Source organism: Schistocerca cancellata, chromosome 4 (genome assembly GCF_023864275.1).
Source record: "Schistocerca cancellata isolate TAMUIC-IGC-003103 chromosome 4, iqSchCanc2.1, whole genome shotgun sequence".
Classification (NCBI taxonomy): Eukaryota; Metazoa; Arthropoda; class Insecta; order Orthoptera; family Acrididae; genus Schistocerca; species Schistocerca cancellata.
The window spans coordinates 265,423,006-265,440,699 of record NC_064629.1 but is presented as its reverse complement, the minus strand read 5'-3'; the positions used below and the strand labels follow the sequence as shown (position 1 = coordinate 265,440,699).

The window sequence follows — 17,694 nt, the reverse complement described above, 5'->3', positions numbered from 1 at the left end:
TTCCACGTCTTCAATTGTTTTATATATTGTCTGAATTGTCACATCGTCGACGTTCAAGACAGACAATATATAAAACAATTGAAGACGTGGAAATGACAACTTCTACTGCAGACAAGAAAAAGAATACTATAAAGTCTGTCGCAGCACACTCTCTACTGGATGGACCAGCAGTCTTCTGTGGATGTGTATGCGAAAACATACTTAAGCAAATTAGTAACACATAGAAACAAGCACCATTGTATAAATGATGTAAGCAAATTATACTCCGTATCGTTAAGATAAATATCTTCTGTACAAAAGCATATCGGCGATGGACCTGTAACATGACCTCGGTCAACTCTGTCTAAAAACATCTTTGTAACTGTTTGTTTATGTAAGTTGTTTCGATGTGTACTGTACACTGAAAGTTGTGAGTGATGTTTACCATGTGTGAGATTCTGCACAAATGAACCGTAAGAAGACTGTAAGTACAAGTTCTTCCATATTTCACCACTAACTACATACAAAAATCGGTAACTAACTAAAAATTTCGCCTTTTTTATATATTGCAGTAAAATCAACAAAACACAGCAGAGCCTGACACTACGAAAACATTACATGAAAATGGCACAGTACAAAGAAAAATACATTTGAAAATGGGAATCATTTCCCGAAACGCGTCGTATAAAATACGAATAAAAGAAAATTATGACTGGTAGCAGAAAAGTTACTTATAAACAAACCCAGTGTTTTCACAGCCGCAGGCTTTCAAAAAGACCATTTATAATGGACAAAATCACAACTCTGCTGCATTTTTAAAACCAATGATGTTATGGAGATTATTCGATGACACATTCATAGTGGGTCCTATGGCGAGGACGAATTGATCCGGTTTTTTGAGCATCTGAACTCCATTCACAAAAATATCAAATTTACAGTGGAACAAGTAATGAACGGTTGACTACTATTTCTGGATAGATGGGTTTTTAATACATTCTGTTTACGGTAAGCCTACGCATATCGATTTATACTTGCAGGACTCTATCTTCCAACATCCTTTGCAAACCACAAGTGTAGTTAAAATTTCAGTACACAGGGCTCGTGCAGTGTCTGGTTCTGGTAACCTACAGATTGTACTGGTACAACTACATGAGATATTCAGTAAGAATGGATGCACAATACGTCAGATAAGAGAGCTGTGCAAGCGAAAGCGCCAGAGCAACCATAAGAAGAAGCAGAAGAAAGAATATAAAGTCTGTGGCCCTTCTTCCGTATGTGGGACGTATATCGTCAAAAATTGCAAGAATAATGAAGAAGAATACAGTGGACGAGCTCTACTTACCACCGGCCAACACAGCGGCTCTTCTGGGAACTGTGAAGAATGATTTGCGGTTCAGCAGAGGTTGAACATTGCATTTCTACTGGCCATCCCATAGTTTACACAACCTGCTCAACAGAGGCGATAGTTTACAGCTCGAAAAATCATGGAACCCCTCATTTTACGTCTGCATTCTGAGAGTAAATATTGTTCTATGTCTTCACTGCCTGGTATTCCAACATATACCGTCCATAACACTCAACCAAACACTTCGTAAGCACTATGAAATCGCTGACTCTGCGCTTGCTTTGTTTTACTCTTAGAGGTGTAAAATGTTATCTGTAGCTGACGCTCTGTTATCAGTAGTTTTATCTTTCACGCATGCACATTTAGTCCACAGCGTGAAGTGCTTTAAGCATCTTGCAAACAACTCACCTCTACAGTGGCTGAAAGATTGTCAGCCGAAGTATCGGTGCAGGAGTTCAAAATATACTGTATGCACTCCCAATAAATGGTAGAATTGTCTTAAATGTGTTTCGTGAAAAGAACGTCGTCTTCCCCCCAGGGATTCCCATTGGGAATCACGTAAGATCTCCGTAACACTCGTAATGTTGATAGAACCTATCGGTAACAGAAATACCTGTCCACCTCTGAATTACTTCGATGTCTTCCTTGAATCCTACCTGGTAATGAATGCGTTACACTAGTTTTCTACACGCGGTCACCTTTACACATCCTCATAATTTTCCAATAAACCTAAGTCTGCCATACACCTTTCCTTGTACCGTCCTTACGTGCTCGTTGCATTTCATATCCCTTTGCAGCGTTACACCTACATATTTAATCGACGTGATTGTGTCAAGCAACATACTAATACTGTGTTATTCGAAAATTACAAGCTTGTTTTTCCTACTCATCTACATTTACTTATATTTTTCCATATTTAGAGCAGGCTTTTTTTCATAAGACCAACCAAACATTTTTTTCTAAGTCATCTTTTATTTTCCCACAGACACTGGACGACGACACTTTCCCACATAGGACAGCGTCATCAGCAAACAACCGCAGACTTTTGCTCACCTTGTCCGCTAGATCGTATCAATATTTGTTCATTTACTTATTATTCATTACTACAGCCTACTATCTGAAAAGCCGCCGCGTGGAGTGGCCGCACGGTTGGAGGCGCCATGTCACTAATCGTGCGGTCCCTCACGCCGGAGCTTCGAGTCCTCGGTCGGGCATGGGTGTGAGTGTTACCCTTAGTGTAAGTTAGTTTAAGTAGTGTGTAAGTCTAGGGACCGATGACCTCAGTAGTTTGGTCCAGCAGGAATTCACACGCATTTGAGCATTTCTGAAAAGCTAAAATGAATCATACAAATCACATTTCCTTGGATAGTAATAAATTTATATATTTATTTCTGAGACTTACTTTATTAAATACTACAACTACTTCTACTACTACAAAACTACAATAAAACCTTTAACCAGTTACCCAACTAATAATACTACTATAAGACCTACAGAATCGGTTCTCTGTTTATTCATTTTTTTTTTTTTGGTGCACTTAACTTGTAGATGGTTATTTCCGCTACGGGATCCGTTCTTATACTACCCCTGTCAACAGCCATTGTCTACTGGATTCGTGGGCGTCGGGCAGCACGTCAACAACGTTTCCACTATAGCAAGCAATTGCACCTGTCACTGTTACAGCTAAAAAAGTGCACACTTCCATGCTCACTTGTATTGACGTAATGTACATTCTTGGGAAAATATTTCATTCGGTGGTCGCCGACTTCAGTAATCTTCTCTCCATTTGCAAAGTATGTTGTCTAGCCTGAATGGCAGCATGTTGACTTATGATTGAATGCCTCATGAAGTCTTCCTTGGCCTTCCTGGATACTGCGGCTGCAGTGTCGTCAAAGATGTACCAACCTGACTCGCTCCTTTCTGCTGCTTTGGGATCCAACATCCGTAATACCTGGCGTCCATTAACTGCCGCATCTTCATAGAGCGCGCAGTCCCAAAATGTGTATTCCGCTGTGCCCACACTACCGTAGGCGCAACTATCATTCATATGTCTTTTGATTTTGTGTAGATACGTAGCATATGGGCAATGGCCAGTCAGATAATACGAGTATATAAATCCATTCGACGGGTTAAGAAATCTTATTTTTAATGCCTCCCTGATGTTGGGGAGAAATTTGTATGTTCTCCTGCCTGTGTCTAAAGTGTCCCATTCATTTTGCCACATGTGTCATATGCGATCTTTTATTACCTTTTTCGAATTGCCCTTTGTTCCAAGCACCCTTCGTATTTCCATTTAATGCCTTTCCTTAACCTGTAAAAGGCTCCCCTTTTCCTGATTTCTAAGTCCAGCCATCGAAGGCCAGAGACAGGGTCCTATTACTTAATAAATCTTCGAGCCACTCGTTTACCAGGGAACCTGCAAGCCGTCTCTTGCTTTAATCATAAATACATCTTCGAGTGATGCTAAATGTTATTGTCATTACATACAGAAAAGTATTAGCTACTCAATAATCTTCAAATCGTGAGCTACACCCTTAATTTTTATGTATCAAGTGAGTAAATGTACTCATGGCACTTTTGTAGTCTATGTCTGCGGTCACTTTCCGAACTCAAACTAATAATCAAACTAACTAACTTAATAAATTGAACCTTCAATTGCTGGTGTGCCCATGCATTAATACAAAAAAATAAAAACGGTGAATAACTGAGGGAGTATGAATGAGAACAGTGGCGTAATTAGGTTTACATAGAGAATGACAAAAAAATTTATTCATCCTTTTATAACTACAACAAGAGGATAAATCTTACCAAAAAATTACAAACACAAATCAGGAAATGAATGGTGATTGGTTGGCAAAGCATTCATTGGGGTGGAAGCTACACAAATTCTCTCCTGAATTAATCACTCTTACAATTCAGTCTGTCTTTGTTTACATGAAGCCGCTGTGAGGCCCAATTCTATTCAAATGGAATCAACTACGGCTACGTGTCAAAAACAATGGTTCACCGGAGAACAAGGAGCTGTGAATATCATTTAACAACCCTACACTGTTACAGCAATACTTTACCCTTTCACTTTGATTCAGGCGGCAGCAGAAAACGGCATGCTGAGGGCGAGGAGTGGCGCACTGTGACAGCTGTGATGTTCTGACGCGTCCACGAAATTTGCAAACAACGAGGACTCGTGTTCTGATTATTAGAACGCGGGAAGCTTCCCTATCAGCGCTCCCATATCCCGGCAGCTTTCGATGTGCACACGTTCTCTAGACTGGCCAAACCAATTTGACTATCTGGCACGACAATGCATGCTGCAATTGTCAAACGTCAGATGGCCGACTCAGAATAAATAAGTTCACCCTCATGATGTACGATGTGACTCAGATGGTATGCAGTCCACTGTCAGTATAGTTGGAAACTGTCACTGGCTCTTAGTCCACCACAAGTTGCAGACCACAACTGTCACCCTCTAGGGAAAGACTTGAAGTTCTCCACCAGGGGAGGACCAGAAGACGAAGGAGGCAAAGAATCATAATCACTTTCCACCAAGCCTCAATACGGGAGCCGAATTAGCACAAAAAGAAGAAAACGCCTCCACGTTGTACAAACCAATCGAACTATCCTCTACACATTGAATCTCCGCTCTTGACTGTTCTGTCGGCCTGGTAGCCAATCCAGACACAGCACTGGGGTTCCCACGCTGTGGAATATCCTGAGAGGAACCAATTAGAGGATCAAAATCTCTCTTTTCTGCAAAAAGAATATTTTAGACTAGAGAGGCGTCGTTATCACGGAAAGCATGGTCACGTTTCGGCAAAAAACGTCTACCTAGACGGGACCACAGTCCTTCATTTATGGAGAGATCTAATCTTTCCAGGTCGACCATTTCCAATTTCTGAAAGAAAGCTGTTAAGCTTCCCAGACAGTCGCGTCCGTGAAATGTATGTTTTTGCCGCCCGCTAAAATAACCTAGTGACTTCCTGGCGTCAGGGAGTTACAGTCTTGCCTCCAATGAACACGTGAACCAGCTTCTTTTTCCATATTGTCCCAGCTTCTAACATGAGAATGCTTGGATTTTTATGACCGTCCCACTATTTACACAAAAGCTCCGATTACAACAGATTCTCTTAAATGGGTTCCTGCACCTAGTTTCCGCCACCTGGCCACCTTTGCGATAGTCTGTCACACGGTCCTGGTAAAATGTTTTGAGAACCGTTGCACTCCTGCTCCGACCTTGAGTGGGAAGAGGGGAGTGACACGGCCTGCAGTCCCTCTCCAGCTACAATCCACAGAGCGCTGCTTCCCACAATCATTCGCACAGCCAGGTCTCTGGACACAACATAGGCCCGCCGCACACTGCACGCAGCAGAGGCAGAGCAGAGGCGTAGCAGAGCAACATGGGTTTTGCCGGTCAGCGCACACTGCACGCAGCAGAGGCACGGCAGAGCTCAGTGGTGGCCCAGCGCTCGCGAAACACAGAACGCCCAGTAATGTCCACCGCGGGTCTGTCTATGCAGTTAGACTTAGATTCCGATTCTGATTCGGAACTCAGGCGTGTTATTTTATTGTACAGTGCATACAAGAACAGAGAAAGATCTCTATGGAAAAGCAAGTACATGCAAAAGCGAAGAACACATGGCGAATACGCGTTGTCTACGGAAGTTCCTGATCACGTATTCAGGGAAAGCTTCCGACTGAACAGACGGCAGTTTGAAGAGGTTCATACACTGATAGAGCAAGACATAAGAGGAAAACCAAGTCACATGCGGGAGCCCATACCTACAGAAGAAAAATTAGCTGTATGTTTAAGGTATGCAATTGAAATAAAGTATTTTTTCTCTCAATATTTATTAAAGTTCAGAGAAACAATTTCCATCTGTAAATTTGTTAAAATAATGAACATGATAACACTGTTTATAGTAAATGTGGTGCTGAAGGTTCAAACTCTATACCAGGAGAGTCAGATATTGACGTGGTAGACGAACTATTTTCTGTGCTGCATGATGGTATTGATGAATGATGTGGAGCCACTGATTTAGTCAAAATTTCCTCCTCCGTTTCAGATACTATCTGAAACACTTTTTTCTTTACCAATACTTGGTACGCCTTTGGCATCTCTTTTGTCGATAGGTACATCGACATGAAAAATTGGTGTAAGGCGTCATTTTCTTGATGCAGTGATCTTTCGCGTAAAATGTCTCTTTTCTTAGCTCTCTCCTCGTAGCTGTTAATGCTTTCAAGAATGATTTTACTGACATCTGCTTTCTTCTTCTTCTTTGACAATGGCGTCCCCAAGTCGTCTTGTGTTTCGTTCCTCTGTGTGTCTGTTATGTCTTCTCCACCATCATTTGCAACGCTCGTTGTAGCATTTACCTCTTCCATTATATTTGTTACAGTACCTCTGTTGGCCATATATGGAACTAAAAATTCCATCTGATTTTAGTACAGCCATGGGCGGACTGAGGTCGCTGCTTGCCCACTCTTCTTTTTCTGTCTACGGAGGGCATCTCGATGACAATCCCCAAGTTTTCTCCAATTTTCTTTCGCTGTTTCCCCTGCAACAAGGAATTCCTGAATTTAGTTTCTCATATATTTCCGTATAAAGTAACATAAGAAAGGTGAACAGTTACATTTTCGAATAGTTTTGCCCCATTCCCCTAATAGTGACAGAAACAATCTGTGATTTCGTGTACACATACCATAAATGTCGAAACACTTAGTAACTTTCTGTCCACTCTGCTTATGCAACATAAACGGATTGTTGTCTTTTTTAATTTTAGGTATTTAACAACGGGGGACATGTTTAAAACCATCGCTCTAAGCTACCGCATGGGTCAAAGGACAGCGTCGAAGATAGTTTATGATGTGTGTGGAGCGATATGGAAGCATCTACAACCCATTTATCTACCTGAGCCAACAACAGTTATGTGGGAAAATATTGCTTCTGACTTTGAGAGGAAACGGCAGTTTTACAATTGTCTTGGAGCTGTTGATAGGAAACATATCAATTTGCGAAAACCTCAGTTATCTGGTTCCTCATTTTTCAATTACAAACAGCATTGCTCTGTAGTATTAATGGCTACTGTCGATGCTCATTACAGATTTACCTCTATAGACGTCGGTTCAATGGGCAGATTTATTGATGGAAATATTTTTTCTAATTCAGTATTAGGAAGAAAACTGACTGACGGAACTTTAAAAATCCCAGGAGATAAATCGCTTCCTGGACAACAAAATAGAGCCCCTTACGTTTTCGTAGGTGATGAGGCATTTCCATTATTAAAAAACTTAATGCGACCGTACCCTAAATGCAGAGTTACTGGCAATGACAAATATAAAGTTTATAATTACAGACTGTCTCGTGCTCGTCAAACTGTAGAGTGTGCATTTGGTATCTTGAGTTCCCGATTTCGTGTGTTTAAACGGCCTTTTGAGTGTAAACTAGAGGCTTTAGATAGAATTGTGACAGCTACATGTGTACTTCATAATTACTTGAGGACTGATAACATTACGTCAAATGATCTCGCCGAGGAGGACGACATGGGACCACTGAGTACCAACCAGCTTCTGTCTCCTGCTCCAAGTAGGTGCAGAAACACGAGTGAAGCGTTTCTTACGAGAGAAAAATTTAATGAGTGTTTTAATTCACCAGAAGGTTCTGTTCAATGGCAGTATGCAGCTATAAAAAGAGGCCAATACTAAAGAGAACGACTTATGTCATTAATATTACATGTATATTGTGAAAATTCATATAAAATAAATAAATCAATTAATAAATAATACTTACAATTGCTGTAATGTAATTCCTCTGCAACCTTCTTCCATATTTCGTCCTTCAATTTATTCCGCATGTAATCCGGATGACTGGTGTCGTACAGCACTGGGTTGTCCTGAACTATCTGAATGAGGTGTTCCATAACTAAAAACTTCGTACAAGAACGAAAGTGAGGTACTGTCAGAGACGCACACACTGCTGCTGGAAAGTCACTACTGGCCGAGCGCAGCGCGGTGCCACAGACCACCTCTGTGGTGGTGCGAACCGCTGACAGAGATGGGATCGGAGATAACGGGCCCCTCGGGCCGCAGGCAGAGGAAAACTGTGCGGCTCGGACAGAGGGACAGAGGGCTGACCCAGCTAATCCTGCCCTACGCCTCGGCTGCGTGCAGTATGCGGTGCCCCATTGGAAAGCGTGCTCCACAAAAGCGGCTCTGCCTCGGCTCTGCCTCTGCTGTGTGCAGTGTGCGCTGGGCCTTATGGCCCACGGTTCAGCTTTCTCCCTGTTCTCCGTCGCCTCCACTAAGGCCGCTAATGTACATGTTCTCCACAGGCTACACATGCTGTTATATGAACATTCCTCCCACAATTTTCTTCTTAAAAAGTCATAAACCAGACATACAAAATGTAGTACTGAGGAACACCGAGATCATGAACTAAAATATGAATATTAATCTGACTGATAGTGCTGTTAAAGTGAGAGAGTGACGTGTGTAACGGAACATATTAAAGGCTTTACTGTACCGAAGTATGCGATACCCTCCAAATTCAACCAGTTTAACGAGTATTTATGATTATAGAAAAGTTATTGTGTATGTTAACAATGATTGCGTAGCATGTCTCCATAAACAGTCAACCCATTAAATTATACAGAATAACTAACCCACACAAAAGTTAATATCACTTGATCACTGATGCAGCAAATGTCATCATGTAAAAAGACTGAGTTCATCTTAAATAATTAATATGAAGTACGAAAAATAGTGTACAACTTAGGTATTTTGGATCTCCTTAAATAAAAATCACCCAGTGAAACCTATTTGTTCACTAGGAGCGGTTTCACTTAGTATTCACGAAATCAATCCTGTTTTAGACGAAAACCAATGTATTTCTTAATAATTCATGTTAATTACTTATTTATGCAAATTAGAGAAGTCAATTGACAAACTTCTAGAAAACGGACTTTTTGTAACAAAGAATTATTCTGTCAAGTCAACAAATCTGTCTGTCATTTTAATAACATGTTAAATTATGTCACTCGATGCAAATTAATAACTTTTCTGCACAAATTAGGATAACAGATGTACATGTGACTTGTAAACTATATCTCTTTTTAGTAGTTCTTTGACAATGTTATAAATACGAGCACCAAGAAGGGTCGAGAAGCAGTCGGAATGTCACTTTGGTACAGTGTGTTAGTGTGTTATTGTTTGAGGTGGATAAACAATGCAAAGAACATGTAAAGGAAGTCGTGTTGTGTCATAGTCTTTGGTGGACAGTGGAATTAAGATGGCCACCAGAGAAATAAATATTTGAAGTTTACATATTTGTTGGTTTCGTTCATCCTTTATCATCAAAAGCACATAAAACAAAACACGGGACCTCATGTTTTTAACCCTAGACAACCAGATTTAGAGCCAGCATCAACATCGAGACACAGCAGCGATCCAGCAAGCAGCAGTGATTACTACAATGCATTTCAATGGCGCCAACCTAACATCAAGTGGTAACAAGCTCTGTAAATGGGAGTGAAATAGTGCGATTATAGCAATTAGCAATATCTACGACCAGGCGACCATTACACGTGTCACCTCTCAAACCTAGCCCATGTGCTAGGACCTTCTTTAACGGTTTGCAGTGGAGGAACGTGGCAGATGCTTTCGGGAAATCTAGGAATGTGGAATCTGAGGGTACTCTGCATCCATGATTCGCTGGGTATCACGTAAGTGAAGGGCTAGCGGAATTCCGTAGCAGTGATGCTAACTACATCCGTGCTGATTTGTGGACAAAAGCTTCTCTGTCTGAAGGCAATTTATTATATTTGAACTCTGAACAGTTCAAGTATTCTGGGGAAAACCGATGATAATGATGCTGATATGTAATTTTGTGGGTCTAATATTTCCCCATTCTTATATATAGGAGTCAGCTGTGCTTTTTTTCGCTCCATTTGGATCTGTCGCTCGGCGAGAGATTCGCAATAAATGCGAGCTAGGTAAGGGATTAATGCCCAGAGTCGTCAGTATAAATCCGAACTGGGGTGCCTGAAGATCTGGTGACTTATTTGTTTTCAGTTTTTTCAATTGCTTCTATACGCCAGGGATTCCTATGTCTATGTCCTCCATACTGGGTGTCTGCCAGTCAAACGACAATATATTAGCATTATTTTCCACGTGAATGATTTCTTAAACACTAAGTTTAAAACTTCAGACTTGCTTTTGCCGTCTTCTTTTGACACGCACGAATTTCTATTGACTTTCATCAATCGAGAGTTTTTCTTGAAAATAGACTGCAACAGCCTCTGGTTACTCCGCACGTTCTGAATTTCGTTATTAAAAAGTTTACCTACTAATACTCTAGCAAAGCACTTATGTCATTGTGGCTAATGTGGTGTAATGGGTAGCGTGTTGGATTCGTAAAACAGTGGTCCTAGGTTCTAATCCTAGTGAAAACTCAAAAAATTTTTATTTTGTTATTAGGTTCAGTTTCATTTGTTTATTCCATTACATCAACAGTTACTTTCACTTTATTTCATTTTCGGTTCTCAGCTCTAACAGACGATGAAATTATAAAAGTGCTCGAGACGAGTGACTTGAGTTCCTTGTCAGACGAAGATGATTCTGTTGATGAACCTCCAACTCCACCTGAACGAATTGGTGTGCTTGAAGTTTAAGGATGCAATGTGGATGTTACTCCTGAGGCACCTGCATCAGCTTCATCTTCTCACTCTCGTCCACTAAGATGGAGGCAATCTAAGTAAGCAATACATTGGTGTAGTTCTGTGTGTCATCTGACACGATTTAGATCAGTATTTTTCAGTGGTACTATTTGTTTGCAGGATGTGTAATCGACAGCCTTCTGACGACAACTTTGAAGAACAGACTGATGGTGAACTGAGAAACCCTTCACAGTTTTTCTTCGAGTACTTCGATAAAAATTTCTGGAAAAATGTTGCAGGACAAACTAATTTATATCATTGCCAAAAGAACTCAAACAGTCTGGATACAAATACTAATGAAATTTTGTCCCTTGTCGGAATTGATATATTGATGGGTACATTGAAATTGCCCCAGGCAAGACTTTACTGGAATATGCAACTGGATATTCCACTTGTATCATCAACCATTACAAGAGATAGATACTACAAATTACGAAATAATCTGCATTTTGTAAATAATTTGGAAGATCTGACGTAAATGACAAACTTTGGAAGGTTAGACCTTTAATTGATGCTTTTAGAAATAAATGTATTAGTTTACCCAGGTCTCAACACCTTTCTTTGGATGAACAGATGATTCCATTCACGGGGAGATGTAAGATGCAAACATATGTACCTTCCAAACCTAATCCACTTGGCCTCAAAAATTTTATTTTAGCGTCATCAGATGGACTTGTCCTTGATTTTGCTATATACACTGGCAAAGGAACAATTCCTGACAGCAATCAAAAAGAACATGGCCTGGGAGCGGGTATACTCAAACTACTGGCTAGAACTATACCCAATGATTACAATCATGTAATTTACAGTGACAGAGTTTTCACCAGTTCAAAATCTGTTCAGCTTTTACTAGACAGGAATATATTTCAGACAGGAACTGTGATGGCCAATAGAATAAAAAAAGTAGCTTCTAAGTTCAAGAGAGATCAGGAGCTGCAGCGGGGGCAATGGGATGAGTACGTAAGGGAGGACCAGGAAATTTGTGCCCTCAAATGGAAGGACAATAAATCCGTCACTTTGTTATCCTCGTGCATAGGGAGCGAACCAGAGGGTACCTGCAAACGATGGTGTAATACAGAAAAAGCAAAGGTTAGTGTCAAACAACCAGCCATCATCAAAAGCTATAATCGCAATATGGGTGGCATTGATCTCTGTGGTAGATACATGGCATACTATAGGTCAAACATCAGAACAAAAAAGTAGACTGTCAGAGTATTCAACCACTTCACTGATGTAGCCATAATTAATTCATGGATTATGTACAAAAGGTGTTGTCAAAAAGATGGGATACCGAAAGAAAAGTGGATGTCTCTCATAAACTTCAGAATTCACTTGTCCCACGACTTGGTAAAGTCTTCAAAAATTGTAGACTCACTGGAACTGTCGAAAGAAATTTCTCCGAGTGTGACACAGGAGTATGTCAGCAGTTCTGATGAAGATGAGCAGCATCAGCCCACAAAACGAAGACGAATTGTACCAAAGCCAACTAGAGAAAGCAAATGTGACAGGGTTGACCACCTTCCTGAATATATTGAGAGTAGTTTTGCCTCAAGGTGTCGGTTACCAGGGTGCAAGTCACGTTCCCGCATAATGTGTAAAAAGTGCAAAGTTTATTTGTGCGTATTAAAAAACAATTGTTTTGCTAAATTCCATAAACATGAGAAGTAATGTGTTCATAAACTGTAATGTGTACATAAAAATGAGAAGGAATGTGTACATTTTTCATTGGTAATAAAAATATGAAAATACTATGAGATCGGCATTTTTTCTCTCTGTTGAGACCCAATGTACACACATGTGTACATTCAATTACTCAAACATTATATAAAATAAAATTTCAAAATTAGTTTTTTTGTGTTACTTTGACATCAGATGCACCAAAAAAAGCAACTGAAACATTTTTCCATTCTTTGTTTATCTTCGGGACTGAAGAGGTTAACACAAGAACAACCTTGTTCAATTGATATTCCATGTTTCTGTACGAGGCGACTGATACTACGATATTATAGTTTCATTGTCCATCAAAACACATGTAGTCCCGTTAATTATTATATTCTTTTCCGACATTCTCTACCATTTTTCAGTAACGAAAGCGGAAATTGTGAAACTCTATTTTTAAACCAAGAAACAGATATATTAGCGGTATTATTTTCAAGAGTAGAAGTAAGTTCTCATTGATTTCAATCTGGGTGGTACAGCAGTTGCCGGAAAGGAATACAGGTATAGTGTTGCTTATTAAATATCACGCATTATAAAGCACATAAGCTTGTTAAATTTCAGAATAGAAGTATGGCTAAAATTTTGTATCTAATAAGAAGCACATAAGCCTGTAAATTAATGAATAATGATGACATATATCAGAATATAAACGAAATAAGGATAAGAAGAGATTTTTTGACATGTATACAGAATGGATGACTATTGGATAAGAGAACACGAGGCGTGGTCCGTAAGGCGTGACGAGGGCGTGGCGAGGGCGTGGTCTGGGCGGGGCTAAGTACGCTCTCTCCTTCAGCTTTCTGCTCTCCTAACACTCGAGGGCAAATCGGTCGATTGCGCCCTGGGGTATTAGGAGAGCAGAACGCTGAAGGAGAGAGCGGCCTGCGGCTCCGCTCAAACCACGCCCTCGCCACGCCTTACTGGCCGCCCTCGTGTTATCTTAGCCATTAGCCATTCATTCTGTATAGGTATCAAAAACGTCTTTTATTATCCTTATTTCGTTTAATTCCTGATATGTATCATAATTAGTCAGTAATTTACAGGCTTCTGTGCTCCTCATTCGACATAAAATTTTCGCATACTTCTGCTCTAAAATGTTAAACGTTCACGAAATTTAAAATTCTATGTAGTCAATAATTAACATTACTGCTGGATTACTCTGCTACAGCTGCTGTGACACCGAGATTCAACTCAATGAGAACTTCCGCCTATTCATGGAAGTAATACTGCTAATGTTTCCCTTTCAGAGCTTAAAAACAAAGTTTCATTCGGTTCTGCTGTCGGTACTGAAAAGTGGCAGCTAATGTTAGAAAAGAGTATTGTAATTAACGAGCCTACAAGTTTTCTGATGGACGACGATACTCTAATACCGCAGTATCATTCGGCATGTACACAAATCCCTAACATCAGTCGAACGAAGTTGTGCTGTTTTAAACAGACTGGCCTAGTATCAGACATAATAGAGACTGCTACCTACATCCGTCCATTCTGATTAAGATGTTGCGCTGTTTTGCTACATCACTTCAGGCAAACGCTGTTATGGTTCCTTCTACAAAGCCAATGATGAGTATATGCCCCGTGTTGAATAAATAAACATTTCTCTCTGTATATGCTTGTATATGAATAATGTTTCTTTTTTTTAATTTGTTATACCATGAAACATCCACTATCTTTGCGAAAGTGATCCACATGTGAATAAAATTGATGCTACGTTACCTTTCGTGACAGCTAGTTCAAATTCACTGCAGACTAAACGTTATAATTAAACTTCGACTTACTTGAGGGAGCCCCCATCAAACACAAGTAATCGTAGGACAATGAAACTTTGTGGGAACATTTGGAAGAACATGCGGAAGAGAAATAATGAATAAACCACTGAAACACTGAAAGAAATACACGAGACGGTAACGTTTGTCAGTGGCGTACCATGTTTACGTTCCAGGTTATCAACAGTGAGACAAATATCTGCTGCCAGGATAGCCTGTTACCGGACTAGAAATTTTTCTGCTGCCCGAAACAACGGTGGACCATGGAATGTTCAGCTGTCGCACATTATGTCCAGCATTCACAGTAAAGTCTTCAACAATTTGTGGCGTAATTGGCCGTTGGCCTTTTCCAGGAGCAATTGCCAAATCTCCATTGAATCTTAAATTCTGAGTCATGTTATTCAACCCCGGAGTGGAAAGAGGACCTCTCAAAAATGTTCATATGTGTATGAAATCTTATGGGACTTAACTGCTAAGGTCATCAGTCCCTGAGCTTACGCACTACTTAACCTAAATTATCCTAAGGATTAACATGCACACCCATGCCCGAGGGAGCACTCGAACCTCCGCCGAGACAAAGAGGACCTCCCTGTATTCCTTTAATGCGTAGATACTCGCGAAGAGTAGCAGCACTACTGCTATTTGCAATTTTGTCATATGATGACACAGTTGGACACCGTGGCTGTTATTCGAAGACAAATGTTGATGGTTTTGAGACAGCAACCAGCCACAAATTTATTTTCAGTTCCTTTATTCAAAGGGTACCGTTACCGATTTCGAATCGTTATGATTCATCTTCAGACGGTTTTCATGCTTTCATCACAACATTGTTTTACAGATTAATTGTCATAAAATATAGATAATACATAATTATAAGCATGCCACACAGATGGTTGCGTTACAGATTTTCATTGGATGTGACTTACGTGAAATGTCGGTTTGGAGTGTTTGTTTTCATTACATTCGTCCAACAGGTTTGAATACATTCCCACTGCATTCTTATCGTTGCACATGCAAATTTTTCTCGCTGAACTCTTTAGATTTGTCACAGAAAAGATTTCTAGCACACACCACATGTTTTGATACAATACAAAGTGCTTAGAAACATATGAGTGACAGAGATGCTATGAGTTGTAGAATATTGGAACACGTATTGCGTTCGAGTATAATGACTTTTCTGGAGACTAGAAATCTACTCTGTAGGAATCAGCATGGGTTTCGAAAAAGACGGTCATGTGAAACCCAGCTCGCGCTATTCGTCCACGAGACTCAGACGGCCATAGACACGGGTTCACAGGTAGATGCCGTGTTTCTTGACTTCCGCAAGGCGTTCGATACAGTTCCCCACAGTCGTGTAATGAACAAAGTAAGAGCATATGGACTATCAGACCAATTGTGTGATTGGATTGAGGAGTTCCTAGATAACAGGATGCAGCATGTCATTCTCAATGGAGAGAAGTCCTCCGAAGTAAGAGTGATTTCAGGTGTGCCGCAGGGGAGTGCCATAGGACCGTTGCTATTCACAATATACATAAATGACCTGGTGGTTGACATCGGAAGTTCACTGAGGCTTTTTGCAGATGATGCTGTGGTGTATCGAGAGGTTGTAACAATGGAAAATTGTACTGAAATGCAGGAGGATCTGCAGCGAATTGACGCATGGTGCAGGGAATGGCAGTTGAATCTCAATGTAGACAAGTGAAATGTGCTGCGAATACACAGAAAGATAGATCCCTTATCATTTAGCTACAAAATAGCAGGTCAGCAACTGGAAGCAGTTAATACCAAAAATTATCTGGGAGTGCGCATTAGGAGTGATTTAAAATGGAATGATCATATAATGTTGATCGTCAGTAAAGCAGATGCCAGACTGAGATTCATTGGAAGAATCCTAAGGAAATGCAATCCGAAAACAAAGGAAGTAGGTTACAGTACGCTTGTTCGCCCACTGCTTGAATACTGCTCAGCAGTGTGGGATCCGTACCAGATAGGGTTGATAGAAGATATAGAGAAGATCCAACGGAGAGCAGCGCGTTTCGTTACAGGATCATTTAGTAATCGCGAAAGCGTTACGGAGATGATAGATAAACTCCAATGGAAGACTCTGCAGGAGAGACGCTCAGTAGCTCGGTACGGCCTTTTGTCAAAGTTTCGAGAACATACATTCACCGAAGAGTCAAGCAGTATATTGCTCCCTCCTACGTATATCTCGCGAAGAGACCATGAGGATAAAATCAGAGAGATTAGAGCCCACACAGAGGCATACCGACAATCCTTCTTTCCACGAACAATACGAGACTGGAATAGAAGGGAGAACCGATAGGGGTACTGAAGGTACCCTCCGCCACACACCGTCATGTGGCTTGCGGAGTATGGATGTAGATGTAGATGTAGACATATCTTAAAATCATGAAGATGTCCCATGTTTGGAAAAATATCATAAAATCGCTTATGCAACTGAAACGCCTTTTACACTAGTACAGAGAGACATTGATTTTGTGAGCTTTAGAGCGAATACTGTTACATTAATTATAAAGTTGATTTTTCTTTGGGTACTGTATAGGTAAGACAGTACATTATTTATTTACATTTAGCATCATGAGAATTGTAGTAACATACACTCCTGGAAATTGAAATAAGAACACCGTGAATTCATTGTCCCAGGAAGGGGAAACTTTATTGACACATTCCTGGGGTCAGATACATCACATGATCACACTGACAGAACCACAGGCACATAGACACAGGCAACAGAGCATGCACAATGTCAGCACTAGTACAGTGTATATCCACCTTTCACAGCAATGCAGGCTGCTATTCTCCCATGGAGACGATCGTAGAGATGCTGGATGTAGTCCTGTGGAACGGCTTGCCGTGCCATTTCCACCTGGCGCCTCAGTTGGACCAGCGTTCGTGCTGGACGTGCAGACCGCGTGAGACGACGCTTCATCCAGTCCCAAACATGCTCAATGGGGGACAGATCCGGAGATCTTGCTGGCCAGGGTAGCTGACTTACACCTTCTAGAGCACGTTGGGTGGCACGGGATACATGCGGACGTGCATTGTCCTGTTGGAACAGCAAGTTCCCTTGCCGGTCTAGGAATGGTAGAACGATGGGTTCGATGACGGTTTGGATGTACCGTGCACTATTCAGTGTCCCCTCGACGATCACCAGTGG

General features: G+C 40.8%; 2 protein-coding genes across 2 annotated transcripts; both read left to right on the top strand.

The window, feature by feature from the left end:
• Positions 1-7,120: 7,120 nt before the first annotated feature.
• On the top strand, positions 7,121-8,023 carry LOC126184076 (uncharacterized). The gene has a single exon (XM_049926437.1). The coding sequence runs from the start codon at positions 7,121-7,123 to the stop codon at positions 8,021-8,023; it is 903 nt and encodes a 300-aa protein (XP_049782394.1).
• Positions 8,024-11,152: 3,129 nt separating this feature from the next.
• LOC126184075 (piggyBac transposable element-derived protein 3-like) lies at positions 11,153-12,234 on the top strand. Its single transcript, XM_049926436.1, has 2 exons — positions 11,153-11,505; positions 11,553-12,234. Exons 1-2 carry the CDS (start codon positions 11,153-11,155, stop codon positions 12,232-12,234), a joined length of 1,035 nt encoding a protein of 344 aa, XP_049782393.1.
• Positions 12,235-17,694: the final 5,460 nt, after the last annotated feature.